General features: G+C 39.5%; 1 protein-coding gene across 2 annotated transcripts in view; it reads left to right on the plus strand.

The window, feature by feature from the left end:
• Window positions 1-25782, plus strand: part of DYNC2I1 (dynein 2 intermediate chain 1) — a 67461-nt gene extending 41679 nt beyond the window's left edge. The window contains exons 11-23 of one of the 2 annotated variants that reach the window (XM_088445433.1): window positions 210-321; window positions 1404-1492; window positions 2020-2149; window positions 5198-5370; window positions 6605-6767; window positions 8070-8177; window positions 10167-10228; window positions 12136-12187; window positions 13384-13444; window positions 19236-19335; window positions 21469-21600; window positions 23185-23408; window positions 24313-25782. In XM_088445433.1, the coding sequence (XP_088301559.1) occupies window positions 210-321; window positions 1404-1492; window positions 2020-2149; window positions 5198-5370; window positions 6605-6767; window positions 8070-8177; window positions 10167-10228; window positions 12136-12187; window positions 13384-13444; window positions 19236-19335; window positions 21469-21600; window positions 23185-23408; window positions 24313-24484 (1578 nt within the window). In that variant the 3' untranslated portion in view covers window positions 24485-25782. Of the gene's footprint in view, window positions 1-209; window positions 322-1403; window positions 1493-2019; window positions 2150-5197; window positions 5371-6604; window positions 6768-8069; window positions 8178-10166; window positions 10229-12135; window positions 12188-13383; window positions 13445-19235; window positions 19336-21468; window positions 21601-23184; window positions 23409-24312 lie in introns of those variants that run through there. The other variant, XM_088445434.1, reaches the window with a different exon arrangement.
• The last annotated feature ends 498 nt before the right edge of the window (window positions 25783-26280 follow it).

Consider the following 26280-nt stretch of genomic DNA (forward strand, 5'->3'; position numbering starts at 1 on the left):
ACGTCGGCGTATCTAAATATATTTTGGGGTAAAAGGTAAAAAAGTGCCCTGACCCCTGTCTTAGATAGTAAGCTCTTTTGGCCTAGGGCAGTCTTTACTTTCTGTTTCTTGTCATTATGTGTAATTTGTTTGTGTCATGACCCCCCCAATGTACAGTGCTGTGTAATTTATCACCACCTTATAAATAAAAGATAGTAATCTTATTTCAGGCTTATGTTCAGTGCAATGATGATGCTGTAGACCGAGAGATTCAAACTGAAGAAATAGATATTGAAGAAAAATGGACACAACATCCAGGAGAGGGCGCTGCTGTGTGTGGAGGTGACATTAGTGTGTACTTCTAGTGATAGGCACAATGCTATGAATACAAAATGATACAAAGATCCCTAAAGCACTTTATTTCTTTTTCTTTTCTGACAGAAAGAGAACTAGACAATTTTTAATAACTGTATATTGACATCTATTTATATCAATTTTCCTGTTCTCTATTGGATTGTAAGCTGTTCATTTTATTGAGCACATCTCTGGCAGTGACAAAGTACAACATAAAGCACTTGACACCAATCCGTATTGTCTACAAACTTAATCTACTTCCATGTATATAACATCGGTCAATTACTAAATGTTAATCTGGCTTCTAAATTGTGTTTCAGATATAATTTGTGCTAAGCATGATTGATAAATCTGCAGTTAATAATTACGTAAAGTCTAATAACATTGCATTGTTATTACTACAAATTCCAGTTGAAATAAAACCATGACCATTCTTCTCTCTATAGTTCCTTCTCTCTATAGTTCCTGTTATAATGCCTTAAGTGTTCTTTAAAATAGATGTTGCCTAAAACTTTACCTTTAAGCTCCGTAAATATTTTTCCTGCCCAGTAGATGTCAGAATTAAATACACTATAAAGTTGTCACAGTGAATGTAACATATCTTTAGTTATATGTTCAGATATCTATCTATATGTGGTGTGGTATTAAAGCGACAGGCTTATTTTAGCAAATTGATCCACAGCATTGTTTCTTAACTCCAGTCCTCAGGGACCCCTAACAGTGCATATATCCCAAATCTCCTACTGAGTGCACAGGTGTATCCATTACTGACTGACATGTTTTAAAAGATCCACAGGTGGTGTTTATTATTTTACTTGTGATACTGAGGAGATCTGTAAAACATGCCCTGTTAGGGATTCCCGAGGACCGCAGTTGGGAGACACGGATCTGCAGGATATGTTTTGTAGCGGTGTTGAGGTGATAAGGGGTGGGTCAAAAAATAGATTCTAAATTAGATAAACAGACTTTATCACTGTGCAAAGCTAATTGTAGACTTCTGGATGCAAAGAGATTAGTATCTCCTTTTGTAAAATACCACATATAATGTATGCCTTCTCTTGGTATCATAGGCCACAAAAATAATACAGCAGAGGACATGGGGCTTGTAACCAAGGTGGACTCCCAGCGATTGACGACTTTCCTTCACTCTGCAAGCCAGGTAACTCTACATTACTTTTTTGTCTCATCTAATAATATGTTTTCTTACATTTAATTAATGGTTTTATATTTGCTTGCAAAGACATAGGGCGGAATTCAATTCTCTCCAGCCCCTATCGCGCCCGACGGAGCTATTCTATTCTTGCTCCTGTCGGGCGCGATCGGCTGCCAAGCGCTACATTTCAGCTCGCAGCCCCTGGGGGATGAGAGCTGAAATGTGCGAAAAGTGACATGTTTGGGCGCCCAAACATCACTTTTCGCGATCGCGCCCAGCACTTTGGTCTGGTTTAGCTGCTTTACGCGGCTAAACCTGACCTCTATGGGCGCGATCAGCGTGAAATTCTGGCACAATTGAATAGCGGCCCGCGATCTCCTGTCACTTTAGACGGGAGATGCGGGCCGCGTAATCAATTGAATTCCGCCTATATAGTTTAAGTAGGCCATGTCACAGTTTATATAAATATAAAGTAACAAAGACAGAATAGACACCATATACACTTTGTAAAGTCTTTGTTGCTCTATTTAAAGGTCATCACTGTCCTGCTTGAGGAGAATCGTGCGGAAAACCAGTTTAATAGCAAAGTTCGGCCTAAAGAACCTTGCATGTCCATCAGTGATGGCTGCTTCTCGTTAAATACCAACCTGCCATTTATACAAGGTAAAACATGAAGTTCTCATGGTGTCCGTTTTAGAATAAAGAAACAAGTGAGAGAGAATAAATGTAAAACTGAAATTACAAAACAAATATATCTAATATCATTGAGTATCTTTATTATCTTGGACTATACAGTATATGTAAACTTTTTTAAATTTTTTGCCAAGTGCTATAAATATATGGCATTATATTTACACAAAATGATCTTTGAATTTTTTTTTTGTAGGACTGCAGTGTTTATTGTTATTCAAAATATGTTTTATAACATTGAATTTATTACAACATTGTTATTGTAATTAGTGGTTGGTGTTTCTATTTAGTATGTTGTTTGTGCTACACACAGTCTATATATTTTTATGAGTAACAGCTACAACATTCAGTTATTTTATTATATATTTATTACCAGTTATTTATATAGCGCAAACATATTCCGCAGTGCTTTACAGAGAATATTTTCCCATTCACATCAGTCCCTGCCCCAGTGGAGCTTATGGTGCATACACACGATCAGATTTTTCCTTCAGATATGAACGATAACGATTTAAAAATCGTTCAGTCGTTCATATCTGAAGGAAAATCGTTCATATCTGACATGCCTGAACGATGGACGATCAACGATGCGCGTTCCCGTTTGTCAGATAACGATATCTGACATCTGATGGGTTTGCAGTCAGACTTGGACGATTCCATTCATTTTAATGCAGTCAAAAATCGTTCAATCGTTCAAATCGTTCAAAACTTTGGTAAAATCGTTCAAATCGTTCAATCGTTCAGTCGTTCATCTGACAAATCTGACAAGTCTGACAAATCTGACCGTGTGTACGCTCCATTACACTCTATATTCCCTACCACATGCTCACACACATATACACACTAGGGGTAATTTGTTTTGGGAGCCAATTAACCTACCAGTATATTTTTGGAGTGTGGGAGGAAACCGGAGCACCCGGAGGAAACCCACGCAAGCACAGGGAGAATATACAAATTTCACACAGTTACGTCCATAGTGGGTCAGTTCAGTTGAATTATGAAGCTGAAACTAACCCTTTCTCATTCTTTTTCACAAGTGCTTACCCCATCTTCTCACAATTTACAAAGAGAGAAACCGCACGCATTATTTTTTTTCCACCACTTACCTCCGTCCACGTAGACGTCATCATTAGTCTATTTAACAAGTAGCGAATAGGTTTTGGCTATACCCAGTAATGGGCAGGGTCGTAGAGAGCCTAATCGCGGGATGCGTGGCCACGCACCATCAAGCAAAAAAACGAAACAAAACACTCCAGCGTCGACAAAAATGGTCGACGCAGGATAATATGTATTTTTTTTAGGGTTAGGTTTAGGGTTAATTCATCTCATTAAATGCTGTGTGTGCGTCTGACTTGTCTGAACCCTGACGCTGAGGGTGCGTCTGAAACCCGACACTCGAGTCCCTGCACCCCATAACTGTATGGGTGTATCATTGCAGGGTGCGGAGTAGTTGTGGGGCTATGTAGTTCCGTCAATACAGTACTGCAACATTATTGAACAGGAAATCATGTGGTCTTTTTGAAAACAGGTTGTGTTTGAGTCCCTGAAGGGCGCAGTGAGGGAAGCATAATAATAATGATAATAAAATTTTGTCTTCCTACATGTAAACATAGTATTACACCATTATTGAATAATAATTCATCCTGTCTCATTGAAAGCTGTGCGTGAGTCTCATTAATGTTTTGGTTATACCGTCATAACAACACGGCAATTACACTACTATACAGTACTGTACTCTATGTGTAATGATTTGTGTCCCGTTCAACGAGTTTCTGCGATATTATTAAAAAGATTGGTTGTGCGAACATGCAACATGCAAATACACTGCAGTAGTGTCCCAAACGTGATTGGCCCTCTTGTGAGGGATATCCATCCACTTCTGCAGTATGGTATACAGTAGTATAAATTTCATCAGTGGGTCACTCGCCACCCAGCGGTTAAACTGTGTATTACATGCTGTGGATTCTCTTACATTGTAGAACTCCACGGTGCGCCAAAGTACAGCCATCCCACAACGTTCCAAGGCGCCACTCAGAAGCCTAAATGTTGCGCTAGGAGCAACAAACTAGCTGGGCCCATCTGTAGATCAACTTCTTTTTACATTGTGGCATTTTAAGTTGATTAAGTACATGTTTTCTTACTACAAATGTGTCCTCACACATCTATGCTGCAGTCGCACCAAAAAAGCTGCAAAATTTTAGCCAAAAAACAGGTGAAAACGGCAACAGGCGAAACAAAATGGAGAAAACTTTTCTCCATCCCAATTCAGGAGATAAAAAATGCAAAATCCCTATTTTTGGCTAAAAATGTGGGGATTTCCTTCAGAACCCTTTGGACACCCCTCCCTAATGATAACTTAAAAACGAACGCACACATTTTAGGGGAAAAATATAAAAATCATTGAAAATGGTTTTAACATATTGGGTCTGATTTTTCAATGGGCGGTATGGATGCGTCAAGTGTTTTAAACATTGCACACGGTCACAGTAGGCGTTTTTTTAATGGTTTTTCAAATGTAATTTTTACGACACCCCCAACTTTAACGTACCCTCAGTTTACGCGGAACAGTAATTTCCTGGAAAAAAAATAGCTTTCTATCTTTTTTTCATATGAGACACTAGTATAGCTGTGTGCGACTGAGTCTCTGAATCTATATACGAAGTTCTACGATGCTCTGGCCGTGACTTTTTTCCACACCAAGTTCATTGTGTTTCGTATACAGACTCAGTCACATAAAGATATAGACGTATCACATATCAAATTAATCAGTGCATTCTCCTGGTGTGTCCTAGAAAAGATGCCTAACGCTAGCAGTTGTATGGGACCTGGCGGCTCACTCACACCAGGCATCTCGCGCTGTGTGGCGTGTTGAGGCTTGATGTACGAGGACACATCTGTACTTGGAAAATATCTATAACAGCCCCAATATGGATTAGCTGGTGTTTACAGGGAACCGTGTCTGCCATATTTAATGTGCCGTGATGAACACATTTTTGTTTGTCATTTTTGATACCTTCACAGGTCGGACTGTTTACCACCTGCGTTTCTCTGAAGCCCAAAGACACCTGTTACTTACCGTGCATGACCAGTGCAAGAACTCTGACTCTGCCATTCTGTGTGAGAAGTTTATTATCTGTGTATGGAATATATGGCAACCATCCACTCCCCAGAAAGTTCTCATTTGTGAGTGTGAGGTATGACGACGTGCAGTCAGCGGGGAACATCAGGGATTTAGTCTTACTCACTCCTGGGAGCTGAGACAATATAGCAAAAATATATGTAATGTACTATGACATACACCAGAATTGGCAAGCACCTACATTGCTTTTATTTCTGTATTTGCACGTATGTTTTACCTCTGTGGGATATTTAGCAGCACTGTGCACTTAATGAATTGTAACTTGCTTATTAGGTTTGCACTTGTATACTTTCCTACTATAATTAGGTATGTTGTATTGGACTTTCTGTAAGAGTTTCATTTGTCCTTTAGCTCTTCTTAGCCTGATATTAGTGGATACTCACCATCTGACTGCTGCCGCCTGTAGAATGGTAATGCGAGTATCTGCCTTTGTATAGTACAAATGTGTGTAAATGCATGTAAAAGCCTGTCCCACCCGCTGCTCTTACCACCACTGCTGCAGCCATCATCATTAGTACCTGGGCTTACACCAGCCCCATGCTGGGTGCAAAAGATCTGGCTGATACAGACAACCCATCTATGTCCACGCGCTATGATCAGCCAACAGGCCCATGAGATGGGAGACTTCCGTGCAACTGATTGGTCGCCGCGCGGTCACTGCCTAGAAGTGACCATTTCACAGACTCTGTGATCCATCAGCGGATGGATCAATCTGGACGTGCTAGGGATCTCGATCTGTGTGTAGATCCCTGATCCAGCGCATGCACAGAAGCCAATTTATTTATTTGGTGTATGTGGAAAGGCGTGAGATCCGTGCGCACTGCGACGTGTTACGCTACTCAAAATCGGCCCCATAGTCACAGCATACATGTTATTACTGTATGATAAAATTGAAAAATGTAGGGTTTTTTTGTTTTATTTTATTATGATAGTACCTCTTAAGGCAAACAAACGCAAATGTTAAAGGTCCTAAACTACATCACCTATATCAACAGCGGTTAGTGCTCATACAGAGTGAGCAAATGAGCAGGACTCTAAACACATTGATTATATAAAGAGTGCAGTCTCTAAAATGCACATGGCTGTGGTTAATGTACCTACTGTATTGAAGTAACAAGATGTGAATGCCCTGAATTATCACAGACAGTGGCAATCACGTGCATAAGGCCACAGTTGCAGATTGTAATGTCATACCTACCAGTGATACTGACCCATTGATGCAGAATATTATTTTCCCTGGTATTATTACTGATAAGAGCCTGAAAGACTCTTCTATTGGTATTATGTAGGTGAAATGCTGCTGCTTCAGCCCTGGTAAAGCATCCCTGGTGTTTGCTGGTACAGTGGATGGCTCTGTGATAGTTTGGGATCTACGCGAGGACTTCAGTATGCATCAGACTGTGAAGATAGAGGACACTAATTGGGCATTTAGATCTGCTACATTTTCTACAGGTTAGTGATTTCTGGTTCAGTTTCTCACCAGGTCTTGTCATATTATTGTACAGGTTGAGTCTCCGATATCCAAAATGCTTGGGACCAGGGGTATTTTGGATATTGGAATATTCCATATTTTGGAATATTTGCATATAATAATGAAATATCATGGGAATGGGGCCCAATATACACACAGAAAGCATTTATGTATTATATACACCATATACACACAGCCTGTAGGTAATATTATACAATATTTTCAATAATTTTGTGGCTCAAATAAAGTTTGTGTACATACTTAAAATTCAGTTATGTTTAATATACACCTTATACACACAGCCTAAAGGTGATTTTATACAATATTTTCAATAATTTGTGCCTTGGACAAAGTTTGTGTACATTGAGCCATCAAAAATCAAAGGTTTCATATTCTCAGTCATGCCAAAAAAAATCCGTATTTCGGAATAATCCATATTTTGGAATATTTGGATATTGGAGGCTCAACCTGTATTTGTTCAGGAATCAGTATTTGAATATGCATATTCTTCACATAAACTGAGGGCAAAATTATAAATGACCATATTGATCAAGCTACTTAGAATTTGTCTGGTATGCAGTCATAATGTTGACATTCTGAATGTCAACACGGACAGAATATCAACATACTGAATGTCGACATTGTAAATGTCGACATCCAAAGTTAGGGTTAGACTGCAGTTAGGGTAGGTTTTGGCTTATATTCACAGTGAATGTAAAATTGTATTGTCGACATGGCGATTGTTGACATTCCCAGTGTTGACATGCTGGCATTGTTATCATTCTGAATGTCAACATTCAAAATGTCGACCTAACATACCTCACCCATTTGTCTGGTTTAGTATGTAATCCTTCAGACCCTTGCATTTCCCAGGTCTTGTTGCCTTATAAATCCTGTAGTGACTTTAGTTACTTAATGTTGCAGTCCACGATCAATTATTAAGTATTGATCAGCGGAAACCCTGTCATACCCTTCTCACAGAATACTCCCTCCATGTAGGGAAAAGTTGGGTTCTGCCATTGCTGATATGGATGCAGGCTCTGCCATATGCCCAGTCTACTCCAGACATAGGGGTGAGGATACATCTAGTACTCTTCTGCTTGTACCCTGTTCTTCTCCACTGTTACAAAATTGCTACTGTTGACAAAATTGTTTTTGGAATCGCAGAGTGTCCTTGGTCATAACCATGCTAATCTTTCCAGATAAATGCACGTCATTAGTAAATTGTTTCTGAGTGCAGCAATGTGGTTTGATGTTTATAGATATATTTGTGTTAATTGCAGATGGCGTTTTCACTCAAGTGAGTCACACTCTCCCAGTAAAAGCCATAGAACCTGTCCCAAGTGCAGAGGCAAAGGATCATGAGATCTCTTCTCTGTCCTCTCATGAAGGTACATGTGATGATTGAGGTTTTTAATGACTACAAATAATGTTATCTGGAAATAAATTCATTCAGGGCTGTAAAACATATGGCTTACTCTGCTCTCTACCTTAAATGTGTATCATTTAATGATATACTGATTTGGGCAGAAGGCGCTTTCACATACTACAACTAAGTAGTAGTTAAAAAAAATATATATATTTTTTTACAAACTTTTTTTTGTTCATTTTTGGTAAAATCTATATCCTTTTCTTGGGTAGTAATCAGTTTGTCTGTATCGTGACTGATGTCACAAATGGGCGGGCATTTAAATGTGTGTATCAGCGGTCGTCCCAGTCATACAGTACGATGCACCAATATATCTGCAGTTATATTAGGTATCAACTGTGCTTTACAGCCAACGCGATATGTCTGTGCACACTGGCCGACGCACACACACAATAAATCCGCCGTTCAAGGGCCGATATGTTGGCCAGTGTGTAACCAGCATTAGTAAGGGAAAAAGAAGGGGAGGGTAACTGTTGGCAAATGCCACCAATAGCGAAGAGCTATATAGTGTCAGGTGTGAGCCTCATGATAAGTTCTGGGACACCAGATTCTAGTATACTTGTGTGAGCATTCATGCAGGTCCCTAGTGATATGTGCCAAATGGCGTTGTGTAATGCAGAAGGGGGGGGGTTCTGCCTTCTCCCATGGGCACAATTAGCAGTGTTGCGGATGTGCTTGGTGAGCTTTTTTTTTTTGTTTTTTTGTTTTTTTTAAATCTTGAAATGTAAGTATTTATTGTGAAATTAAATATTTTATACAACATTTCGCTTTTGTAGGTAAAAATTACAGACGTCCTGCTGGAAAATGTATATATTCTGTTATTTATGGTACCTTATCTCATTTAAGGCACACATCCACTAGATGATTAAATTGAACGATTACGAAATCATTCAATCGTTCAATAATCATTCGCAAATTGTTTGAAAATCGTTAAGAAAGATGTCTAAAACGACTAGCGATGCGCGCTCCTGCTGGTCATTTAGACATCTATCATCGGGCAAACATACTAGACAACCTGACGATAACATGAGGCTCAGCATGTTTGCAGATGATGATGTGCCTACACTAAACGACTGCTGGTCCAGTGTATGCACATCACAGACTAACAAACGACTGCACGATTACAATGTCGTAATCGTCCAGTCTTTTGCCTGTCTTCTAGTGAATGTGTACCTTGACTTGGGTACATTGGATAGTCCACAGTCATTTAATGTATGCATAAGCACTCAGTCTGCTATATTCATAAAGGGCAACATCAGACAAGTATTTTAGCACTCCATGATTTTCTGCCCAGAAAACTTTGGCGCTGTAAGGACTTACACAATCTCCATCACTGCATCTCCCCCAGTGCTCAGTCTTATGGCTAATAACACTGTATTGTCGTTGGGAAATGTGAGCGAACACGTAACTCCAAGTCTTTATGCTATTTTGTACTTTGTTCCCTTTTAGTTAGCTGCTTATGAATGACTGGATATGGTTTGATAAGTAATGGCACCTGTTTTCGCAGCCTGTGGAAGTCATATTGAGGCTTCACCTTTAAATGATGTTACTAAAATGAATGAGGTGGTTTTGTTTTTATACACAGTACATAGCATAGGAGTTGGTATTGTATTCCAACACTGTATGCACCTTATGTTTCTTATTCACTTTCATGATACGCTGAGCCTATTGTCACTCTGGAACACAACATTTTCCTGGGCAGAAAATGATAGTTCTAAAATACCTGTAGGACTCTGCTCTTGTGTATGGAGGACTGATGCATTGTGTGTTATTTTACTAGATCTACTTGTTGGGGAAAAAACAAATAGTTCATAACGGAGTATTAAGAAACAGCTTTTTTTTCTATTCAATCTTTCTGGTTTTTGTCCTCATTCTTCATTCGTGCAAATTTTTCATTTTCACTGTACAATTTGTATATTTGTATATAGCCTTCTGTCTTTTTGTTTTGCAGAAATGTCAGGTTTGTCATTTCAAGTGGCATCACTGGATGAAAGTGGCCATCTTATTTTTTGGGTATGTTTGAAAGAAAAAAAAAAAAGACCTTATATGAAGCATAAAGTCTTCGCTTGGATTCTCACTGCAGTTCTGTTAAAAAAAAAAATTAAAAAGGGTATTTATTCGCCAGGAATTGGGGACTTCAGGTTCTATTTTGGAGGAGACACCATCTTTGGAGCTTACATCTGTATCAACTAGTTGGATGATTGATTACCAGAAATGTGAAATAATGGAGACGGTTTTCCATCCATCAATGTGGATATCTTTTGGGATATCTGGAATTTTTTGGATTACTTGTACATCTTGTGCGGTGCCACGGATTGCCTGATTACGAGCTGTATGCAGCAGCATCTATGTGGGCGTCTTTTACTAGCCCTTTACTTGTGTACATCCGTGTGTCGCACCATCAAAACCTGCACCTGCCCTATGTGCAGTGCAGGTTTTCCATCTTAGTATGGCCTCCAATGTGAGCGTGTATGCAAACACTTCAGCGTCACACCCACGACACTCCCATAGCACACCAATAAGAAGGACCATCTCTGTGCATCTGATTAGCCACCTTGCAGTCACCGCCCAGGAACACCCAATACATTTTCACTACACTTTCACTTCATACATGCCGACCCTCCCGGTTTTCGTGGGAGGCTCCCGATTTTTCGGGTAACCCCCCGCACCCTCGGAAGGGTAGGCATTTCTCCCGCATTCTGCCCACTTCCTAGTGAAGTGGGCAGAATTAGGAGAATACCCGCGGCAATCGCGGGTCTCCGTGAAGGGGGCGGGGCTTAAGCTGTGATTCTGCATGAATCACAGCATTTGGCCCCGCCCCCTATGTAAATTGTGCCCAATCGCGGCAATTTTAATGCGAGGGGGCGGGGCTTAATGGCGCGAATCGTCAAGCCCCGCCCCCGTCGGCCCCCTGCTGCATCTCTTAGCCGGGCTTCTCCCGGGAAGAGAATGTTAAAGGTAGGCAACCCTGTTTTACTTGTGTGCATCTGAAATAGCTACTGCAACTCTGTACGAACACAATGGGGTCACATGCGCACTGCAACTTAGATGCATGTGCATTAAAAAAAACAAGACTTTTCCTATGTACATTTATGTATATGGGAACTTGTTGTACAGTGAAGATTTATAAGAACTGGTAAAATACACCAGATATCTTTTTTTCAATGGTTTCTAGACATAAACAATCATTTATTGAATTTTCAAGATTTGGGGTCTGATTTTGGGTTGGGATTAAAATAAAAAAAAAAACTGGACAAAGCATCTTGCAATGCAAGGGGTGCAAATACATTTATACCCTTTTTCCACTGACTTAAAAATACCAGGTTATCGCACATGATCCCGCAACAACCTGGGACTTTTGTCAGTGGAAACGGCTCCACCCGGGAATCCTTCCTGGGTACCTAGTAGGGTTTTACACTGGAAAGACCTGGGTGAGCTGCAGTGTAAACTGTTAACCAGGGTCGTGTTCACAGCACGGGGAGAGCTGCATTCTGGCGCAAGGAGATTATGTCATCTCCAAATGCCAGCACTGCACCAGTGTACAGTGTAAATGGCACCGATCCGGGAATAACCCGAATCACTGCTGCAGTGGAAAAGTGGTCAGACCCGGGACCTTGGTGGGAAAGTGGTATTATTTATTTTTTGCATGCCAGGTAATCTGTGGCTGCTTTTGCTTGTAACCCACAAATGCTCGAAGGCTTTATTTTTACACAGCAATTTAGATTAAGTTTGGACACCCCCCTCCCAAATCCAAATCTCTCTGCACATTTTAAATCTACCCCTCAGTGCAGCAGGGTTTTACCAAGGTCAAAGTTACTTGCTCTTTTTTTCTTTACTCCCAGCACAGAATCAGGCCCTTGGTGCTGAAATCAAATTAGTATTCATTTTCATAGGTCTTAAATGGGTTTTTGTCATTTCAGGTAGTGGTAGAACTGAGAAAGGTTGACCTAGCAGGCTCCCAAAGTGACTTGGGTAAGTTTTTGATGTAAACACAGATGTGCTTGATAGTCTGTGTGTTGACTCTACAGTTCAAAACTGCTTTTATCTGTATATATTACAGCAAGCAACAAAAAAAAGTTCTTCTCGTGTTTTGTGGGTTTTTTCTGGTTGCTACATTTTTTTTGTGTGTAAAATGGTGGCACTATGAAAATGAACGCTAGTAATAATACTAAGAAAAGAAAGCAGAGGTCTTATGAACACTAAATGTGTCGGGACCACAGGTGGCTCATCACTGATCACAGAAGTACAGTACCGTGCAAACATTTTAGGCTGGTGTGGAAAAAATGCTGCAAAGTGAGAATGCTTTAAAAAAAAAAAATAGAAATGTTAATAGTTTATTTTTAGCAATTAACAAAATGCAAAGTCAATGAATATAAGAAAAATCTAAATCAAATCAATATTTGGTGTGACCACCCGATGCCTTCAAAACAGCATCAGTTCTTCTAGGTACATTTGCACAAAGTCAGGGATTTTGTAGGATTATAGTCAGGTGTATGATTAACCAATCATACCAAACAGTTGTGTAGGAGGCTTTAAACTGGATGAGGAACAGCCAAACTGGTATGGCTGTGGTAGACCATTTCATGTCACAGGTTATACACCATGGAACTAGGTAGTTATACTGCATCAGCAAGGTCTATCCCAGGCAAAGATTTCAATGCAGACTGGGGTTTCAAGTTGTGCTGTTCAAGCTCTTTTGAAGAAGCACAAAGAAAATGGCAACGTTGAGGACCATAGGTGCATTGGTTGGCCAAGGAAACTTAGTACATCACACATCAGATGAAAGACACATCATGCTTCCCTTCAAAATCAGAAGATGTCCAGCTGTGCCATCAGCTCAGAACTAGCAGAAACCAGTGCGACCCAGGTACAGAAGACAGTTTGTTCGCCGAAGGGCTGGAGAGTTGTACAGTGTCTGCAGGCAACAGTGAAGCATGGTATATTTTTGAAAGCATTCTTACTTTGCAGCATTTTATCCACACCTGCCTAAAAGTTTTGCACAGTACTATGTTTTTTTTTATTGTCTCTTTTTTTCCCTTTTGTTATTTTTTTTATATGTACCTGTGTTTCTGATTACAGAGTCCAAAATATAAGTGCTCGCTTATGTATTTTTTCTAATTTATTGTCTATTTAGCAAATAAATTACATGATATTAAAATATTTTCCAGGTTTAATCCCAGGGGGCAAGGTGAAGTTGGTACATAGTTCCTCCATACATTTAAGTGACAAGTAAGTGCACTCTACTTTAAACAATTGTTGAAGGGTCTCAGATTTAAAAAAAATATATATTAATGGATTTACTTCCCTCTACTCATCTTGGTGAATATACAATAGGGGGTATATTTACTGAAGTGGAGATGTTGCCTATAGCAACCAATCAGATTCTACTTAACATTTAATTAGCACCTTATAGAAGATAATAGCTAGAATCTGATTGGTTGCTATGGACAACATTTCCACCCCTAAAAACCCGCACTTTAGTAAGTATAACCAATTTCCCAAATCTATCAGGCTTGCTTAGATCCCATTTTCTAGGCCAACTATCCAGACATATTTATGGTCAGGGAATAGTTTGTGTGGTTGTGGGATTTCTAATATTAAAACAAAATTCTAGATGGAACCAATGAATAGACAGTGGGCCTGATTCTGTCGCATGTAATGCTGTCACAAATCCAAAGCCTCTGGCGATCTGAAGTCCTATGCAAACACCTGCCTGTAGTCGTAAGCAAGAGTAGCCATCGTCGCTAGTAACTGCACTTAAACCCACCCCATGCTTGGTGCAGAAGATAATACTGAAAATGATGTGCATTCTACACATGTACAATAGAATAGGTCCCAACTCTGACTACACGCGCATGATATGCCGATGGGATGTTTCTCTTACGTTCGAACAACTCATTGCTGCCCAGTTGACCCAGTGACACGCATTCAGCTGTCAATGAGAAATCAACTAAGATGTTTTAAATTCCTTATCATTCATAGCGGCTCTGAGTTGCTTTTGTCAGTTGAGATACATGCGCATTTTGCTGATACTTTGCTGTATGCGGCACATTCAGACCTGCGTGAGAATGAGTTAAACTGTATAAGACAGCTGGAAAGAGGTCTATCAGTCAGGGGCAGAACTATGGGAGACAACGGAGGCGCCTGCCGCCAGGCTCCAGCTCTGAAGGGGCACCTCCTCCATTGTCCACAACATATTCACCCCACTTAGGGTTGTAACTATGTACCCGGAGTGTACCGTCACGGGCACCCAATACATGGCACCCCTTCCAAGAGAAGTCACCATACACTAATGGAGAGCTCGAATCGAACTAAATTGCATCCTTTGAAAAATATATACTTCCTAGGTAGTAATTGTAGTGACTGTGCGGTCATATTGTTGCTGAACAGGTTTTTACGGTGCTACACTCAAAGAAAACTTATTATGTTATTTATTGGGATGCAATTGAACAATGATTGCAAAACGTGAGTCATTATTTTTTGGTGTTTGTTATGTATATGGGATATGCTAGCAATAATTAGGTTCCTTCAATTAAAAAGAAATCAGAGATTTATATAGTATATAATAATGTAGATTTGGATGTTCATAAGAGATATTTTATGTAATGAGAATGGAGGTAAATTAATATAAGTTACCCTCTGGTGGGACAACATATGTTATAGGGTGGATATAAGTTTGGTATAAAACATTAGATAATGTGTACAGATTATTAAGAAACTGTAATACTAGTGGTAAACATTTAAGTATCCGCTGTTTAAGATATATGTTTTTTATTATTATATTTATTTTTATTTTTATTATTATTTAATGTTATTAGTATGTATTACTTTTAATTATTATTATTATTTATTATTATTATTATTATTTTTATTTTATTTATTTTGTGCATGGATTAAAGTATTATTCCAATTTGGGGGATTGTTTAGGTCCAATTACCATTCAATGATATGATAGATTGCAGTTTTCACTAATGTCTAGGTTTATGATATAAATTTATGATATTTAGAAATATTAGGATCTTCCCTCATGCGGTTACTCTATGAGAAAGTGTCACGTGAGGGCATGACGTATAAACCATTGGGATTCCACTAGCGCGGTTTAATATCAAGTATAATCACGTGGGGGATTGACGCTTGGGATTCCTGCCCATGTGATTTTCTGTGAGAGAACGTAATGGTTCTCTGGGAGCTCTGGCTCACGTGGTTACACATCGAGACGGTGCCACGTGGGAGAGTGACGTCGGGGATACCCGCTCACATGACTCTGATGGGAGAACACAATGTCACGTGATTTGGTGACGTCCGGATGTATCGGGAACTCCGATCATGTGTATTGAGATAAAATCACGTGAGGGGAGGATATACGGGATCTCCGCTCACGTGATCGCTGATTAGAAAATGGTAATATTTAACAATAAAGGAAATAACGTAATGGTGGATTAATTTTGATCCAGCTTTTGGCTCTGATTAAGGTAGGATTTAATAGAGTCGTGTGAATCTTCTTTCTTTTTATTTTATTGTGGTTATATAACATTGTATTAAATTGGTTTCTCAGGTGAAATACTTCCACCTAATTGAAAAGGGTATTTATAAGCAAAAACTTGGTGTAGACTATTCATTGCCTCTGATAAAGCTGTCAGGTACAGGGAAACGCGTCAGGCTGAAAATAGAGGTTTCCACACATTGATCATTGGATTTTCCTGCTTGCTGACCAGTTATATCCATATTGGAAAAGACCACCACATTCCCACTGGTGTGCCATCTGCAGTAACGGGATACAGAGCATTACAGACCACAAACAGTGTCACCTGGACACTCTTGTTCCCACTTGGGACATTAGAGACCAAGACTAAGGGACTGCACAAGCTGCAGGATATTATTAACCCACTTGGACATCATCCACACTGTCTGCACTTGGAGTGATACTGTGCTTCTGAAATCCCTTTTTCATACAAGCTCACAAGAACTGCACAGGTTGCAGAGAACTTTATATACTTGGGACATCACCTGCACATCACATTTGAGAGTGGTACTGGTAAATATACAGGAGACTTTTTCTACTTCAGCATATGATTGAATATCAATGTGAGCGACATACCTCTGATTCATATCTCCTATACTACACTTTTTACCTATATACATTTTATGTAATTGAATATATAACTATATTCAATCCATTTATATGTCATTATGTCTATGATGTTTATTAAATTGTTTAATTTATGAAGATTTTCACACGACTCTATTTCTATTTTTATACCAGCTATATATCAGCTAATCATTTTTATTGGTTATTATATGTATTAGCCACACATGCGCCGTAGTGTGTGTATATATACACTAATGGAGAGCTCCATGTCAGACTATCAGCTGCTGCCTTGGTCTATGTGTAGCCTGTCTGCATACGAATTGCTAAATGACAGTGTCAGCGGCTGTGACGGGGGGGCACCAAATTATAACTTGCGTCTGGGACGAACTTATGAACTGCTAATAGTCACCCACTTCATTTTACCCATCATACAGATGTGTCCACATACATCTTACTTCCTTGCGCGTTAAACAACCCTTCTAGTCACGACTCGTTTGTGCCGAACGTCGTTTCGTGCAACTTTTTACCTTGAAATGCGTCTTATTTGCACAGTGATGCCAATGGATGCAAGCTGCTTTTGCTGATTAAAATTATATGCGGCATGCCTATACTGTATTCTGTGTGTGATTGCAGTTACATTTGCATGCCAAATGCTACGTTACAGTGTCACAGCCGCTGACACTGTAACGTAGCATTTCGCATGCCGATACACCCACAGTTGCACACAGAGCATAGGCATGCTGCATATCATTTTAATCAGCAGATGCTGCTTGTGCATCCTATTTGCATTGCTGTGCGAATAATACATATTTGAAGGGAAACACTGGCACACATAGACGCTCAGCTCTACCAAGTCACGCGGCGCTCACGTGTTATGTTTAACGTGACTTTTAGCACACGGAGGAAAGATGTATTTGGACATATCTTTAGTAGAGAGACAATTGAATTGCAAGGCTTGAGAGTGTGGATAGAAACCTATCAATAATTTTGAAACTCTCCTCCAGGATGTAATCTCTTTGCAAGCTGCTGCACATGTCAGAGCATTGAGGCATCATCTCTAAGTGGAAAACGTGGGCATCCCTGGTGTCTGTTATTGTCCGGATCCTAAATACAAGCTCATTCATAGTAACCCCAGTGACTTTTGCATTGACAGACGAATCACCTAGTAACTGCTCCACATGCTATATAAAGAAACCAACAAGCTTTGGTTGTACATTACAAAGAGTTATAGATACAAATCTGAATTATGACTATGACGTTGCTAAATGATTGCTGGGGTATATTTATAAACTGGTGCCAAAGATAAGGAGGCTGTTGTCCATAGAAATCAATCAGATGTAATCTATTGTTTTAACTAGTGTAGTTTCTAAAATGAAAGCAACCATCTGTTGATTGCAATGGACTACATCAATCTTTTCCTTCTGCGCCAATGTTTATATATGTTCCTGCAGATAATATATAACATTAACATAGACCCATAAGGGATGCAGAAGCGGACAACTTCATTACAGATATGTCCACATACATCTAGTTTCCTTGCATGTTAAACAGCCCATCTAGTCGCGCCTTGCCGTGGCGTGACAGTAGCACTAAGCGTCTTTTCATGCAACTTTTTTACCTTTATATGCGTTTTATTCGCACAGCAGTGCAAATAGAATACACAAGCAACTTCTGCTGACTAAAATGGTATGCAGCATGCTTATATTCTGTGTGCAAATGTGGGTGTAGCTGCATGTGAAACGCTACGTTGCAGTGTCACAGCCGCTGTCACTGTAATGTAGCGTTTCGCATGAAGATACACCCACAGCTGCACACAGAATATAGGCACGCCGCATATCATTTTAATCAGCAGATGCTGCTTTTGTGTCCTATTTGCATTGCTTTGCAAATAAGACATATTTGAAGTGGAAAAACTTGCACGTATAGACGCTCGGTGCTTCCGAGTCACACGGCACTCGTGCGTTATTTGTAACACGACTTGTAGTGCAAGGAGGATGGATTGATGTGGACACATCTGCATTTCTTTGTTCACAAAGGCTGGTAAGGGGATCACTAAATCCCAAAATTGGAAATGCCAACTTTGCCAGAATGGTCCTGTTGAGAGAATAGCCACATTTTAAATTTTTTGCAGTGTCGTAATAAGTCCTCATATAGGTCACAAAGTTGACATTTCTGTGACATGACTGGTCTGCCTCTGTGCATAAATCAATCAATGCACATATTATTTTCTACAGAGACAGTCTCCAAGCTACTGTTGGTTGAAAATACTATAATATAGAGAAGGACATTGTAACTAGTTGTAGAGAGATGAAAGACAACACAGGATGGACAAACAGGGGCCAATGTAAAGTTGCATGCAAGTCTATCTTGTGGCTTTTAGAACTATAAATGCTCTCGAGTCGGACATATGCATCTTCTTACGATTCTAGGTTGCATCTTCACTTGCGGCTAAAGAGGAGTAACTGTGTGGCTTAGTTGCAATTGCACGTAGCCAAAGTTTAGTGAGTACTTGTTGGGGGCTGTGTAGACTGAACTACAGTCTTAATGATAATGAGGATAGCTATGTTATCAAACGTACGGGTATGTAGATGCGGTCTTACAGAGGCATACATTCAGCATACAGGCGAGAATCTGCTTTTAGTTATATACACACAATGTGGTTGTAATTACTGGTGACTTGTGTTCAACTCTGCATCAACCCCACTGTTGTTAAGTAAATATGAACGTGTGTTATTTAAGGTAGATCATTCATGCCCATAATACACAACCTTTTATATAATGGCAAATAGTGGTATTACTTGCCCTTAAACCTGGCGCTTTCATGGATCATCTATATTTATGTTCCTTTCCTCTGTTAATTTTCTTTAAACATTCGTTTTTTTCTGCTACTCGAGTTTGTGATCTGAGAATGTCAATAACTTTGTTTCGTAGGTTTTTTCACAAAGATATCCTAACTCTTGGAATCCCTCAAACCTTCAATATAAAATTTCTCCCACAGGACCTAAATCACTTTGTCATTGGAACAGATATTGTAAGTTAAACGTACATTAAGATATACAAATGTTCTCAATATTCCATATTAACTAAAGGGAAATGGGGTTTTCACATATGCAGAAGACTGCCAAATATATTCCTAATCTTATTACACATGCTTACATTCACAGTACTACAGCTGTGCCCACATACATCATACCTCGGGGCGATACAAGTCACGTTAAACGTAACGTGTGAGCGCCATACAACTCTAGTGTCGTGCAACATTTTACCTTCAAATGCATCTTGTTCGCAAAGCAATGTGAATATGATGCACAAGCAACTTCTGCAGATTAAAATGATATGCTGCATGCCTATATTCTGTGTGCCTCTGCGGGTGTATCTGCATGCTAAACTCAGCTTTGACACTGTAACGTAGCATTTAGTTTGCAGATACACTCGCAGTCACACACACAATATAGGCATGCCGCATATCATTTTAATCAGCGGAAGCTGCTTGTGCGTTCTATTTGCATCACTGTCCCAATAATACGCATTTGACGGTAAAAAGTTGCACAAAAAGACGCTCAACGCTATCGAGTCACCCCACAGCATGGCACAACTAGAAGAGCTGTTTAACGCACAAGGAAGTAAGATGTATGTGGACACATCTGTACATCTTTCTCCATCTTATCTGGAGAACATTCAGACCATTGGGATGTGTTCATAGTGTGAGATCTGAGCACTTAAAAGGTTAACTTCATCAATTCCTCCTCCGTTTTAAGTAAGTGCCGAAGGTGTGTGTGGTTTCTGTGGAGCTACAGTACACCTGTACTTAGGGTTTTTTATTTTACTTTATTTAAATTTCAACTAGAAGTGCTGCAGCAGTCTCTGTTTAGATCACAGTGGGAGACAGCTGTAAAATCAGTGGGAATAGGCTCATTTGGGTCTCTATCTCTTGCCCCTTCTAAAATACTGGGGGACACCCTTATTTGCTTTTATTTAATTCACCCACTGTATTCAATAATGGACCTGAGCTATGCCTAGTGGAGCTGTGTCACTGCTCTGACCCTACTCACAGAGGAAAGAATTCCGTCCAGATGAGTGGGGAACATTTTTTTTGCCATTTTATGACCAGCGCTTCTTAAGGAGAAAGGTCTCTGCTTCCGGAAGTATGCTGGGTGGAACATTGGGTCCACTGGAGATTATTCTAATGCTCCTGACATAAAGACAAGGTGCCCCAGAGACCAGTTGACATCTCTTGTGGATGTTATATTTATCTACGACTTTGCTCTGATTCCAATGCTCCCTTATAAACTAACAAAAAGGAAGAGGTTCCTGTGATCCCTGTGGCTTCAGATTGGTAAAGAAGGACTTGTTACTCTGACATGCTTAGCAAAATAGTTAGTACCAGTTGGCATCTGCCTCTGCAGTGTCCCCCACATTGGAAGATAGATGAGAGAAGTTTTGGTACTTGCAGCAGTGGTTCCCAAACTTTTTTGAATCATGGCGCCCTAGAGTATCAGCATTGTTTTCACAGCACCCCTAAGCCAAATGTTTGTTATTGAGAAATTCAGAAAAAATGTAGTAAAGTTAAGTAAATTGTGCTTACCTGTCATCCTTATATTCAGTTATGTGGTGTAGGACAGGTTTGCGCTTCCATTTGTCCACATATTTATGTTACATTGACCATAAAGAATTTGATATGGTGCTGGACCACCTTCCTGAGGCACCCCTGCAAGGGTCCCGAGGCACCCCAGGGTGCCACGGTGCACAGTTTGGGAACCACTGACTTCCAGTACTGTTAAACCTGTCTCTCTGGATCTGAGGACACTGTATTCTTACACTTTCATTCAGTATGAAATACGTTTTTTATTGGAATGTATTGTTTTCCTTGTATTCTTTGTTTAACCCATGCTTTTCAACTTTGTAATTTAGAAACAGGAGGGGTTGGTTTGAGAAAGAGTTTTAGCATTCAAAGAATGAAGTTAGCAGTTTAAGTGCCAAGCTCCAGCTCCAGCTCCCAACCAATAATTAGCAGTGTCTCCAAGATGGATTCTTATCTTAATATATATGGGGTTGTATAATACAAATATACTACACCATGATTTTCAGCTTTTAACTAAATCATACAGATTTATCATTTGAATTTTTGCATCTGATATTCTCTTAATTTTACATTTTTCAATAGGGAATAGTAGCTCACGGAACACGATATGGATTAATAGAGCCACCAATGCAATATACATCTATGCACAGCAAGCTGAGACCATCGCAGGTCACTGCCATTGATTTCTCACCATTTGGAGAACCTGCATTTTTGGTAACTAATTTAATTAGGTTCATTTGAAAGGTGTCTGATAAAAGAATAAACGTACATAGAATAATATGTACATTACAATGTGCTTCTAATGTAGTGTTAAAAATACAGTGTATGTGCACCAAACAGCAAAATATCAATGAAGTTAAGTTTAAGGACAGTCAAATACATTTAAAACAAAAATAAAGACTTTCCCATTAAAGAACTGTCAGCCACCAACAACATACATTGTTTAAAAACTCCACCATTTGTTTATGGGGTTTTATTGGACTTATTCTCATTTCTTTCACCAGAGACATGTTTAATGCCACTTTATATTGGCCACATTTTATACCTTCAAGTTTGTAGTGATTTTTTTCTCTTTGTATCAGTTATGTTTATTATACTAGTACTTTGGATCTGTCATTTGCCAGGTCACTAGCTATTATGCAGGATTCATTTCCCCTCTCTTTCCTTATTCCACCTGTATCTCCCCAATTCTTCCTGTCTCCTCCTATTCCTCTTATCTGTCCCTATTTCTCCCATCTCCCCCTATCTCTTTCATCTCACGGTTTGTTGTATTGTAGTCTTCGATCCACTGCTCTGGCCGCTCACTATGCAGTCTGAACCTTCTCCGGTGTGGTGTACGGTCCTTTTACTATACATTTATCCTGTACCTATCTATGCCTCATTGGTAAGCTGAAACTTTGATTCTCACAGGAATGGGTCATCTTGCCCCAGAAATCCATACAGTTCCTCATAAAACCGGGAGTAGCAGATTAATCAGGTTGTGTAGGTCACACTATAGGTGAAAATATTTTTGTTTGTATGTTTATTTTACAATGGCATGTGTTAGAACAGCTGTGGGTGTGAGCAAAATCCAAACTTAAGACCGTATTCAATTAGCGGCAATAACGGCCCTTAATGTCAAAAATCATATACACTGCATGGGAAAGCTTGTCTGGGTCTGATAAAAGTACTTTAAAAAAAAAAAAATACTATAGTGTAAAATTAAATGTTATTTTTTATATGTTAAATGCCTATTTTTCTAATCCATTTTATTGTTAGTAAATTTATTAAATGAAAGTTGTGGTAAGTTTTGTGGGTATAAATAATTGCGATAGCTACTAATGGAATAATCTTGAATTAGTGTTTTTTGCTTTAATTGTTGCTGAGTTTTCTGTATATATAAATAAAAATTAGGAAAACCAATGTGATGCTAATTAGGGAAAATCGACCCGGAGTCTTGCATGAACATATTAAATTAATCCATTGGTGTTGAAATGATTAAGGAAGATGTATAGAGCTGTGAAAACAGCAAGTACCGGGAGAACTTTTGTTTTTTCTATTTATAGATGTATTTTCAGTACATAGTGGTTGTCATAGGTAGGTTATTTTATGCCTACACGTATGAACATACATTCTCGCTGTACAATCAGCCTGTGCAATCCCTGAAAAGCACAGCAAATAATGGGTTATTTAATGGTATCCGATATAATATGCTGTATATGAGTTAAATGCTGAATATCTTTACTTTTCCTAGTCTTTCAGAATGAAAATGCTGTTTATCCAATATTTTTTGTATTTGTTGTGTTCTGCTTTATTAAGGCAGGATGCTCGGATGGCTGCTTACGATTACACATAATAAGTGCAGAGTACCCAGCAATGCAGTGGAATGATAGCACCAACGGCCAGTCCATTACTGCATTACAGTGGTCCTTGACAAGACCAACTGTGTTCTTTGTTTTGGATGCAGAGTCTTCTATCTACATATGGGATTTGTTACAGAATGATTTAAAGCCAGTAGCCAGAGAATCTATTATGCCTGACCAGTAAGTACACGCTGCCTTGTCTTTTTTTTTTTTTGGGGTGTATAGGCTCTGCTTTTGCATGCTAGTGGCGATGTGTGGGGTCCTGTTGGAAATTACTATTAAATGGGGCAGATATATGAAGTTCCTGCTTCCCCATAGGCTATATTAAAATGTTTTAATTTAAACTGAATGTGATTCAAGACTTTGTCCATTCTGCTGAGAACACTATGCAGCAAGCATCATTACCACACGTTACACTTAGTCCTGGGTGCCAAAATAGGACCTCATTTACGAAGTGCAGTCAGAGCAGTACCCATTTGCCCCTATGCACCAAGAGTGTCCAATCTGTACTTACCAAAGTGCATGCCTACTTGTGCTGTTGATTTTTGAAGAGGTGCACAGTGTAACAGCGCAAACATCACAGCAAAAAATCCTACCACTTTAGAAGTTAGAACCATCACTTTACTTAAATAAAACTTTTAGGTTTACAATCTGAAATGATACTTGGTTTAGCCTCATCAATACCTTAAATTAATCATGAAAGTGAGTGAACATCAGGACTGTCTTTATTACATATGGCACTTTGTGCGTTTTGAAGTTTTGTTTTACATTTGTTGATGCATATCTAGGAATGCACTTCTCTGCTAGGGCATCAGAAAGGTGCAATGTGGGTCCTATTAAAAGTATAGGATGAGATCCAATGTATGCCAGTTCAAACCTGGTGCAATAATAAGTCCTTTTCAGAAATGGAACTAGCTGTGTACTCCTCCGCACCGCAAAGGGCACATATAATGGTGCAGACCAGGTGATTGTTTATTATTTGCTGAGATGTGATTTAGAGTTGGGACAGTTTCTGTTTCACGTGATTGTATAACTTTGTTTTAGAATTTGATGCAAACTTCATTATTCTTCTTAATTTGTGCAGCGTGTTGAGTATGTCGCTTTTTGGTGAACCAGAAAAGAACAATAATCTAATGGGACTGGCTGTAGCCAAATCTTCAGGAAAAGTGGAGATCCAATATATTAAGAAGAAACTGGCCAAGATTCAGCCAAAGGAGTTAGAGAAATTGCATCTAATTTTACATGAGATTTTATAATGATCTAAAATATTAGTGCCAGCGACATAATAAATATCCTTTATTATTGGTTTACCTTATATATTATGACCGATATTTGTATTCTACAATCTAATGAATAATAATTTATTGCAGATATATTCATATCTATTTTTGTACTGAATCATCTTTGTTTTGGCACTTACAACATTACATTTGTAATTTGCATTTGTAAGTATGCATTTGAGCACAGCACAGACATGTCAAAATGACTTATGCCATTGGCAATTAGTTGACATATACTGTAGTTACAAGGACAAGCTCACAGGTTTGAGCAGTTTCTAGGGAAAATTGCATGCATTCTTCAACATTAAAATGGAACCAGGTTGTTTTAATTATGATATAATATTATACTCTAAAGGCTATATTTACACACGTCTGGCTTTTCATTTAACGTTAATGCCCTTTAAATCTCGCTGGCAGAACTGCCAGCAAATGGTGGCTTTGAAAATCCTCTGCTTAGTAAGAGACCTCTAAGAAGTACTTTGCTAACAAAAAACCTCCACACTACACATTCATCCAGGGAAGGGTTCACGTTCTAGTGCCCCCAGTATTATAAATGAATTGGGCAGCTGTATTTCCCTACCACTGTCCTATCTACTCTCTGTCAGTGCTTCCGACCTGTTAGAAACATTGGGGCACTGGCATACAGTAAATAAGGAAGGCTGATGCAACAGAGACACTCTCTGACTCTCTTGCATCTATACTTATCCTTAAATAAAAACAAAAAATATTCTCTCTGGCAACAGATCGGCTTCAGTTTGGCAACACCAGTAAGTGTATAAGCAGACACCATGATAGTTGGAATGTGGAAGTCTTATAACACAGAAAAGTGGGAGTCTTATGACACTTTTCCTGTAGTAATGTGCACTATAGACTTTATAATGTGGTCTTTAGAATGTACATTTACCAAAAACACTGTTTTCCATGTATCCATGCACAGCGTGACATCACATGAACAACTAGCCCATTCCATCTCACTAGGTGGTGGTATGTGGCCACCCTTGCCTTGATTCCCACCTAATTCACCAAAGTATCATGTTACATAGGGACAGGCAGACGAAAATTGTTTCTCTTTAGTACAAAGATATATCACACTGAAAAACACTTAATTATGTTGAATATATTTTCAACACAGAAGCCTTCATTTTACAGGTCTGTAATTTGCAGAAAGTAAATCTGTGCTGGTATTAGAAGCTTTCAGAGTCATTTTTGTATTTGTTTTTTGTTGCACATTTTGAAACTCTTTTATTTAATCTTTTTATAAAATGTGCTGTAGTTTGTACAATATTATGTAAATAAATACATGAATACATTACATACTGGAAATTTTGAATTCAAAATTTTGTATTGTATGGGGTCGACTCAATTAGCCGTGAGTAAGTGTGGCCAGTGGCGTAACTACCATGGGTGAAGGGGGTGCGGCTGCTATGGGGCCCGGACCAACGTGGGGCCCGGTCCTCCCCCTGCACCTACGGTGCCAGGCCTCTGTCCGCGGCCCCTCCCTCTGCACCCTCCTCACTCCCCCATCACTCCCCTCTACTCCACTTACCTGCTCCGTGGCCGCGCCCCCCCTGCTCCGTGGTCGCATCTCCCCCCCGTGCGTGCTCCGTGGTCACGTCTTCCCAGTCAGCTCCGCCTCCGGCTCTCCCCATTGACTGATACTGGGAGAAGGCGTAGTCGCCTCCTCCCAGCATCAGTCAGTGAGATGGAGCCGACTGAGAGAGAGGGTGTGCCTGCCCTGCACAGCGCGACCATGGATCAGGTAAGTCGGGGAG

This window comes from Taudactylus pleione, unplaced genomic scaffold, assembly GCF_031769625.1.
Source record: "Taudactylus pleione unplaced genomic scaffold, aTauple2 ptg000380l, whole genome shotgun sequence".
Taxonomy (NCBI): Eukaryota; Metazoa; Chordata; class Amphibia; order Anura; family Myobatrachidae; genus Taudactylus; species Taudactylus pleione.